At 43.1% G+C, this 9526-nt stretch overlaps 2 protein-coding genes across 2 annotated transcripts; one reads left to right on the forward strand and one right to left on the reverse strand.

Annotated features, from left to right (window-relative positions):
• Nucleotides 1–310: 310 nt before the first annotated feature.
• LOC118374555 (transcription initiation factor TFIID subunit 5-like) lies at nucleotides 311–8139 on the forward strand. Its single transcript, XM_052503262.1, has 12 exons — nucleotides 311–741; nucleotides 2003–2243; nucleotides 2502–2649; nucleotides 2728–2895; nucleotides 3125–3288; nucleotides 3632–3767; nucleotides 3995–4115; nucleotides 4315–4444; nucleotides 6285–6449; nucleotides 6658–6835; nucleotides 7079–7256; nucleotides 7460–8139. Exons 1-12 carry the CDS (start codon nucleotides 336–338, stop codon nucleotides 7672–7674), a joined length of 2250 nt encoding a protein of 749 aa, XP_052359222.1. The 5' UTR covers nucleotides 311–335; the 3' UTR covers nucleotides 7675–8139.
• Nucleotides 8140–8148: 9 nt separating this feature from the next.
• Nucleotides 8149–9508, reverse strand: LOC127919541 (ATP synthase membrane subunit K, mitochondrial-like). Its single transcript, XM_052503263.1, has 4 exons — nucleotides 9377–9508; nucleotides 8640–8738; nucleotides 8464–8554; nucleotides 8149–8271 (listed from the first exon to the last, which is right to left on the reverse strand). Exons 2-3 carry the CDS (start codon nucleotides 8724–8726, stop codon nucleotides 8465–8467), a joined length of 177 nt encoding a protein of 58 aa, XP_052359223.1. The 5' UTR covers nucleotides 8727–8738; nucleotides 9377–9508; the 3' UTR covers nucleotides 8149–8271; nucleotide 8464.
• Nucleotides 9509–9526: the final 18 nt, after the last annotated feature.

Genomic DNA, 9526 nt, shown 5'->3' on the forward strand with positions numbered 1-9526 from the left:
TAAGCTATTAGCTGTCCTCTTCAATAATGTTAACTAAGTTACAAATACAAGATTTTCATATGATCAAAAATGTAAACATCATAGCACAATATTTCTACAAGCAAGAAATATGAGTTGGCCATAATAAATCGTTTCTAAAAATAAAAATAGAAATTGTTATAAACTCGAATTTTGATTGGCTGCTCTACAGGAATGACAGTTCTCTAAGAATTCGCCTACACCACTGAGAACCAACGAAACTACAATTTCTTCTTTCGGAGGACCAATCAGAATGGCAGATATTGTGCGGTCCACGTTTCTTTATTTTGCCCGTACATGCGCACATCATTTCGAAAATGGCGGCTGTGCAAGATGGTCAGCTCAATCTGGAGGTCGAAAAAGACATAAAAACAGAAATAACAAACGATGGGTCTGGAAACATCAATGCAAACTCTTCGTCACCCGGTTCTACGTCTTCGGGCGGTAAATCGAAATCTCCTGCGGGATCGGGTGAAGATCAACAGACACTGCTCGCGGTGTTGCAATTTCTCAAGAGGAATAAATTGACCGAGTCGGTCGACATTTTGCGGCGAGAAGCGGGCTTATCTGCAGATGCAGATGATTCCCCGGTATCCGAGTCGGCGGGAGCTGGATCGGGTGGCGTCCCAAGTGTCGGTGCTGATGGAGGGGATGCCAACTCTCTCCTCAGCCGAGTGTCAATCGCCACCCCCGTCGCACCCCCGGCCACCGCACCCCCAAAAGGTCTCGTGCGATCACATTCAAAAGTCATGCGTATTGTTTTTATTTGCCTTGTTAGCTAGCTACCCAGCTAAGATACCAAATAAATGATTATAACTTTGCGTATTCACAAGAGCATACAATGCAATTGATTTGTTATTGCCAGTTGGCTTACTGTTGAATGAATGAAACACGAGAGAGCTTGACAGCCAGTCCTGAAACTGCTGTTTTTGTTCCTCATACTGGTAGATGTATGAAAACAGTTATTGCGATAAGACCATAGCCGCGGGAGGTAGGAGCACCCCCTGAAAAAAAAAACAGAATAAAAAAAATAGTAATGCAAAATAGTAATATTTTTGCAAAAAATGATTCACAAAAGTAGTGCACTCGGCCTTTACTAGTATAAGCGGACTGATATAGAGGTCTGTTACCGTGAAGCACTTTTTTCCAGCATCTGCTTTGGCAAAAAAAGGTCGTTGTATAATTCAGAACAGTATCCTGCAGAATTCAATAGTTGCAGTTGTAAGAGTTGTCGCCCCGTCACTGCGATTGTCATTCTAATTGAATCCAGAATGAACAAAACCCCATCCTCAAACATTTATATTCGAGGGCAGGGTTTTAATATTTTTCTTGACCAAATAAAATAGAAAAAAACACAATTGACCATCCTTACAAACCACCTAATGTGAATGTACATGACTGTATTGTCCAGAGGCTGGTGATCTAGGTTAGTACCGGTAGACTTTCCATCACCATGAAGAAAAACAACGTATAATACAGTAATTGAGTACACTGAGACATCAAGTGGATTCTGATGATGTGGCTCAGTTGGTAGAGCATGGCACTTGCAAATGCTAGGATTGTGGGTTGGATTCCCATGGGGGGGCCAGTATGAAAAATGTATGCATCACTACAGTTAATAATAAGAACCGTCTATTAAAATGGAAAAGGAATGAATAGACCATTTTCACTTTTCACAAAGAAATAAGATGCATTTTCTTAGTATTTCAAGAAACTGGAAAAAAATATATAAACCAAGTATTTTTTTATGTTCCACAAGTTAACAGATAATTTGTGGAGTACAGATAATTATCAGACTCTGGTTACAAACGCAGGTAAACAGTCAAATACATTTAGCTTCTGTTTTCACAAAAGTAGTGCACCGGGCCTTCACTAGTCGCAGCACCCCAACCCCGAAAGTACTATGGGTACGACCAATACTTCTATTACTGTTAGTTAGCTACTCCAATATATGTTCATTCTTCTATCAACTGTGCTTGTACAGTGGTGGCAGCATCAGGTGGGGAAGACCAACCAGACGTCAACGTTGTCTTGTCGGCCTATAGCCAGCAGGGGGACCCTGTCCTCTACCCACTCTACTATAACGGCCTGAAGAAGTTTATAGAGTCTGTCCTGGACTGCCACAGAGCAGAACTCTCCCAGGTCTTCTACCCACTGTTTGTCCACATGTACCTGGAGCTGGTCTACAACAACCACGAGAATGAGGCTAAACAGTTTTTTGAAAAGTAAGTGTTGTGGACTGGTAGTGTTGTTGCTCCTTTGTAGCGTCTCCAAAGTTCCTGCCTGTCAAGTACATGTCTTTTATTGATTTTAGGTCCAACTAGTGTATTGATTTGTTAGGGACTTTTATGAGTTCCACAATCAAATGGGAAACAACCTGTTCTATTTGTAGCTGCCTAACTCAGTTTAATGTGACACTATGCATGTGTTATTTAGATGTTAGATCCACTGACTCTGCTCTCTGCTGTCTCTCCCTACCTCAGGTTCAGCGGTGACCAGGAGTGTTACTACGAGGAGGATCTCCGCATCCTCTCCAGCATGTCCAAGAAGGAACACATGAAGGGAAACGAGACCATGCTGGACTTCAGGACCAGCAAGTTTGTCCTCCGCATCTCCCGAGACTCCTACCAGGTAAGTAGTCTTGGAAAACCAAAAATGTCAAGGTCTCTGTGGCAGTTGACAATAACGTATCGTATGTTATCTTACCAGCTACTGAAGAGGCACCTGCAGGAACGTCAGAACAACCAGATCTGGAATATTATACAGGAACATCTCTATATTGATATCTTTGACGGGATGCCTCGGAGTAAAAGTCAGATTGATGCCATGTCGGGCAGTCTGGCTGGGGAGGGCAAGAGAGATGCCAACAAAGCCAAGGTGTGTGTGTGTGTGGGGGAGGGGGGGTTGTCAGTGTGAGTGATGCTGAAGCAAAAATCTGTAATAGTTGGTTTGTTTTAAAGTGATAGTGTTGTCAATGTAGGTGTAAGTAAGCCAGTGAGCAATACCTTTTTATTTTACATTTCAGATACGCATTTCTGTATTTGCTGATTGAGAGCATTGATCTGTATTGACTAGACTTACTGTACCACTCCTGGCTGTTGTGCAGGTGTTCTATGGTCTTCTGAAGGAGCCAGAGATCGAGGTACCTCTGGACGATGAGGATGAGGAGGCAGAGAACGAGGAGGGCAAACCCAAGAAGAAGAAACCGAAGAAGGACAGCATGGGCTCCAAGAGCAAGAAACAGGACCCCAACGCACCCCAACAAACTAGGTACATCACCACTGACACACATTTCTTTAGTTAGGAGTTGTTTTCCTTAGTGCACACGCCCTAGCGAACCGTTTCACTAGGGGAAATGAACATGTTTATTTCTTATTGGACCAGTCCAGGTAGTCCCTGTTTCAGTCAGTGTTCATTTGGTGTCTAATGAACACAGCCCAGATTTCCTTATGTTTCAGAGACCACAAACAACATTTGTACTCTATTCTTGCACTAGAGTTAACCATGAAGCTTGTTAGCATTTGCAGTCCCTCCCCATTGAAACAACTGTTACTGCCTGACTATGACTTATGAATGATGTATAAATTGACAGTGTTCATTTTTAATATCCAAGAATCCCCCTCCCCGAGCTGAAGGACTCTGACAAGCTGGACAAGATCATGAACATGAAGGAGGCCACGAAGAAGATTCGTCTGGGCCCAGACAACCTACCCTCCATCTGTTTCTACTCCTTCCTCAACGCTTACCAGGTCAGCCATGCTTGGATATGTATTTTGAATGTTTGAATGACAACTTTATTAGTATACAAGTATAACTTGATTTCAATGTTGTCAAAAACTTTGTGATGAGCTCAGTGTTCTCAACGTGAAGCTTCTGAAGCATCATTATTTAATATTGTGAATAAAACTTTATTCACAGTATTACCACAAAACAATGCGGTAACATACAGTATTCTGTCTTGACCTTTGACCTGTAGGGTCTGACAGCGGTGGATTTCACAGATGACTCCAGTCTGATCGCGGGGGGCTTCGCTGACTCCACCGTTAGGGTGTGGAGCGTCACACCCAAGAAACTACGCCGGGTCAAATCTGCAGCAGGTAAATGACAATGGTGACCACAGAGATAATATACAATACATCATGCACACATCCAAACACATGTTATGACCAAGGCTGAAAGAAGCATTCCACAAGCCATCTATAACCATTGTTGAACTTGAGATCATAAGCTTGCACATAAATTGATAGTAACCATGACTTTAAATCTGCTCCCTCTCTCTCTCTCGTCTCCCTGTAGACCTGAGTAATATTGATAAAGAGTCTGATGACGTGTTGGAGAGGATCATGGATGAGAAGACGGCCAGTGAGTCTAAGATCCTGTACGGACACAGTGGACCAGTATACGGCATCAGCTTCAGCCCTGACAGGTAAGATGCTATAAAGTGATCAGTGGGGGGGCCACTTTCCCAAACTCAGATTAAATCTGGTCCTGGACTATGAAATGCTCAATGGAGAATGTATCAGGTAAGGGGTGTTGAACTGATTTTGCCCCGGGGGCCGCATTCGATCTTCAATGAGGTCTGGAATAGAGGTCGACCGACTATGATTTATCAACGCCGATACCGATTTTTGGAGGACCTTAAAAGCCGATACCGATTAATCGGACAATTTTTATTTATTTATTTGTAATAATGACAATTACAACAATACTGAATGAACACTTATTTTACCTTAATATAATACATCAATCAAATCTATTTAGCCTCAAGTAAATAATGAAACATGGTCAATTTGGTTTAAATAATGCAAAAACAAAGTGTTGGAGAAGAAAGTAAAAGTGCAATATGTGCTATTGTAAGAAAGCTAACGTTTCAGTTCCTTGCTCAGAACATGAGAACATATGAAAGCTGGTGGTTCCTTTTAACATGAGTCTTCAATATTCCCAGGTAAGAAGTTTTAGTTTGTAGTTATTATAGGAATTATAGGACTATTTCCCTCTATACCATTTGTATTTCATTAAGCTTTGACTATTGGATGTTCTTATAGGCACTTTAGTATTGCCAGTGTAACAGTATAGCTTCCGTCCCTCTCCTCGCTCCTCCCTGGGCTCGAACCAGCAACACAACAACAGCCACCATCGAAGCAGCGTTACCCATGCAGAGCAAGGGGAACAACCACTGCAAGGCTCAGAGTGAGTGACGTTTGAAACGCTATTAGCGCGTGCTAACTAGCTAGCCATTTCACTTCGGTTACACCAGCCTCGTCTCGGGAGTTGATAGACTTGAAGTCATAAACAGCGCAATGCTTGACGCACAACGAAGAGCTGCTGGCAAAACCCACTAAAGTGCTGTTTGAATTAATGTTTATGAGCCTGCTTCTGCCTACCACCACTCAGTCAGATACTTGTATGCTCAGTCAGATTATATGCAATGCAGGACACGCTAGATAATATCTAGTAATATCATCAACCATGTGTAGTTAACTAGTGATTATGATTGATTATTTTTTACAAGATAAGTTTAATGCTAGCTAGCAACTTACCTTGGCTTACTGCATTCGCGTAACAGGCAGAGTCTCCTTGTGGAGTGCAACGAGAGAGAGGCAGGTCGTTATTGCGTTGGACGAGTTAACTGTAAGGCTGCAAGATTGGATCCCCCGAGCTGACAAGGTGAAAATCTGTCATTCTGCCCCTGAACAAGGCAGTTAACCCACCGTTCCTAGGCCGTCATTGAAAATAAGAATGTGTTCTTAACTGACTTGCCTAGTTAAATAAAGGTCTAAAAAAATATATATATATATATATTTTTAATCTGCAAATCGGGGCCCAAAAATACCCATTTCCGATTGTTATGAAAACTTTAAATCGGCCCTGATTAATCGGTCGACCTCTAGTTTGGAAGGCCGCACTGAAGCTGTCTTATTTCCTTGACGTCAAATGTTTCTAAACAGGAGTCCACTATACATTGTTAATGGAATTTTTATGCTCCCTGACTGTCTAGTGATTATTAGTTAGCTGGACAGTCAAGAAACGACACTGTTTGACACCCTTGGTCTAAGGGCTTTTTAGTCCAGGACTATGCTTAATCTGTCCTTGGAGAACTGGACCTGGTTGTATTATGTAGTATTGGACTAATGTTAGGAGGCAAGGATACATAGTTTGAATTAACTGTAAACTTCATAAGAGAATTGAAACACTAGAGTTACTGTCTTTTCTAGTGTTCTTATTTCTACGGTTAACTTAAATTCTCCTCGAATCATGTATTTTAGGAACTACCTGTTGTCCAGTTCTGAGGACGGTACGGTCAGACTGTGGAGTCTGCAGACGTTCACCTGTCTGGTGGGGTATAAAGGACACAACTACCCTGTCTGGGACACTCAGTTCTCACCCTATGGTTACTACTTTATCTCTGGGGGACATGACCGAGTCGCTCGGTAAGAACCCTTATAAATACCTAATGTTCCATTTGTTTCAATGCAATTGATGAATGGCATTCTTTGGGCCTGTTTCCTGGACTGAAAAGGATGTTCAGTCAAGGCTTAATTTATGTCTAGAGAAAAAGCCTGACTGGTTTTGTTTACCTGATGGGTCACAAGAAAACAGCCACTGGTCTTTGAGGTTTTGCTTGGTCTTCTTCCGCAGTCTGTGGGCAACTGACCACTACCAGCCCCTGCGTATGTTCGCGGGTCACCTGGCTGACATCACGTGCACCCTCTTCCACCCTAACTCCAACTACGTGGCCACGGGTTCAGCTGACCGTACCATCCGCCTCTGGGACGTCCTGACTGGAAACTGTGTCCGCATCCTCACGGGTCACAAGGTACGAAGAGTTAAGGTCGTAGGGCACCTGGTGGTCTGTTCTCTCCCAATAGAATGTGTATAGGATGGTTTGGTGTTCAAGGTTTAGTAGGCACAAAATGGGAGACTACACCTTGAAAGGGAGGAGGAACAGCCTAAATTCATTTTTTTCACAATTTGAAATAACTTGTTGCATACTGTACACAAGAGTAGTTAGTATGTGTGATGTTACAACCTCCATATCTCAAACCGGTTTGGTTCCCAGGGCCCCATTCATTCCCTGGCCTTCTCCCCCAATGGGAAGTTCATGGCCTCGGGAGCAACTGACGGGAGGGTTCTACTGTGGGACGTTGGTCACGGCCTGATGGTCGGAGAGCTGAAGGGACATACTGACACCATCTACGCCCTCAAGTTCAGCAGGGACGGAGAGATACTAGCCTCAGGTTAGTGTCCCTTTACTGACATGTAATAGCCTTTTCACACTACTGAGCCCTTTCTGCTGGCCTGGTCATGCACCCACCATACTTAGACAATGCGAAAAGAAAATATCTGAGCAAGCACAGTATGGTTTAGGGGGATATTGGGTCTACAAGAAATGTATGCTTGTAGTTTTCCACCACTCCACTTATATAATAATATTTTCCAGGCTCAATGGATAACACTGTTAAACTGTGGGATACACTGAAGGCCTTTGATGATGTGGAGCTGGATGACTTCACCGCGGCAACAGGTCACATCCATCTACCAGAGAACTCCCAGGAGCTGTTGCTAGGCACCTACATGACCAAGTCCACCCCTGTCATTCACCTGCACTTCACCCGCAGGAACCTACTGCTGGCTGCAGGGGCCTACAACCCATGAGGACATTCAGAGAACCCCCTGCTAAAAAAAAAAACTGGGGTTGTGTAAGATGAGAAATTACAAGTCTTATCCAACCACAGTGGATCAAAGCAAAATGCCCAACTGAAGTGTGTCTACTGTGATGCAGACCTAAGGATCATGGTTGTTCCAAAAGCTGCAGCACCATCAAGCTGATCTAGGATCTGATTGAGCCCACCCAGCCTAAAATGGCTCAGGGGTGAAACTGCCCCTAGATACAGATCCAGGATAAGCTTGGCCTCAAATCTTAATCCTTAGTGGGGAAATGCAAAACTGACCCAGGACCAGTGTCTAGGTGCAATGTCACCCTACTCCCCTAAAGTGTGCCATAACTAGCCTATTAAAGAGACCATGTTTCACTGCCACAAACAGCTTTATGTGGCTGTCTTGCTGTATAGAGTATTTTATACTGGTGCATATTGTGTAAATAAAACACTTTTTTAATGACTTGGTGAGTTAAATTTTACATTGTTTTTATTGTTAATAACACAGTGATGCCAAATAATGGCCTTATTTCTTACAAGCACATCCAGCTGCCGCCAAACTTCCGACCACTATACTACAGAACAGTCAGGACACCTGTGGGGAAACAAGAACACATTGGAAATATACAGTTAGCTTTCCACCAGGCAGAAACATGTATTGTCCATACAAAGACTCCCAATTAGTCATACACATTTCTGAATAAAACAGTGCAGTCTTTATAAAATGGTAAATTTGCTAGACAAAATGGGTACGAGAAACTGACGGAATCCTATGCAATACACTCACGTCACTTTGCCGTGACAGCCGCCTGTTTCTTGGGCTTCAACTTGAAGAAGAGGGCAATGGTGGCTATGCTTGCATATGTGAGCAAGACACACTGTGGACAGAACACATGTGTGACCTTTCTGAGAATGTGAACTGGTTGTACACCATCTTGCACAGTAATTCATGCATGAACTTACGTTCCTCCTGCCTGTGATGGTGTATGCATTGAAGTACTTGGCAAAACCAGTAAACTGGTGACTGGTTCCTGCGTCGTGTCCGCCCATGTTGGATAGTAGCTGGTCCAGAGAGAAAGATTACTCAGTCAATTACAATGCATTGATAATGGGAGGATTACAGAGGGCAAGTAAAAGTAATGCCAACCACAAATTATGGAATTGCCTATTTCTAACACCCACGCGCAAGAAGTTAATGTCAGTACTTATTGGACTAGGGGGAAAATGATTACTCAAGACAACTTGCCAGTCTAACATTGAAGCTCAGTAGCCCTAGTTGACAAGCCTAACGGTCTGCAAGCCAGGCAGTTTCTTCCCACAACAGTGAAAACAAATGAGCTAACGTAACGTTGGCTAGTTACAGTAATTATATAATGTAATTGTGTGGTACCATTCAACCCAAAGCGGACTGCTATATTTGTGTGGGTATTGCTAGTTTGTTAGCTGGTTCACTTTCATTCAAAAACAGTACCTGGCAGGCAGTAGCTAGCTACTGCTAGCTAGCTAACGCTAGAGGTTAACGTTAGCAAACAACCTGGCTTGAGCTACCTCGCTAACGTTAGCAATATTGGCTAGCAAGATTAGTTGGTACTGACAAACAACTAAACGGGCATTTTAGAGACACCACAAGCGACAACGCTGTTATAAAACGTAGGGAAATGAATAAAGCTAGATGTTATATTGATTGTCACTATTCTTACCTTCACCACACACGACCCTTGTGCACGGAATTGAACAAGTGCCCTTCAACGAGAGAGACCGAAATCCTAAAAGTATCAGGAAGTCCCGCCTACTCTCTACAGCGCATGTTCAGTGGTTTGTGTTTAATGAACCAATTTCTCTGGACGAAG

The sequence above is a fragment of the Oncorhynchus keta genome, unplaced genomic scaffold, assembly GCF_023373465.1.
Source record: "Oncorhynchus keta strain PuntledgeMale-10-30-2019 unplaced genomic scaffold, Oket_V2 Un_contig_1690_pilon_pilon, whole genome shotgun sequence".
Lineage (NCBI taxonomy): Eukaryota > Metazoa > Chordata > Actinopteri > Salmoniformes > Salmonidae > Oncorhynchus > Oncorhynchus keta.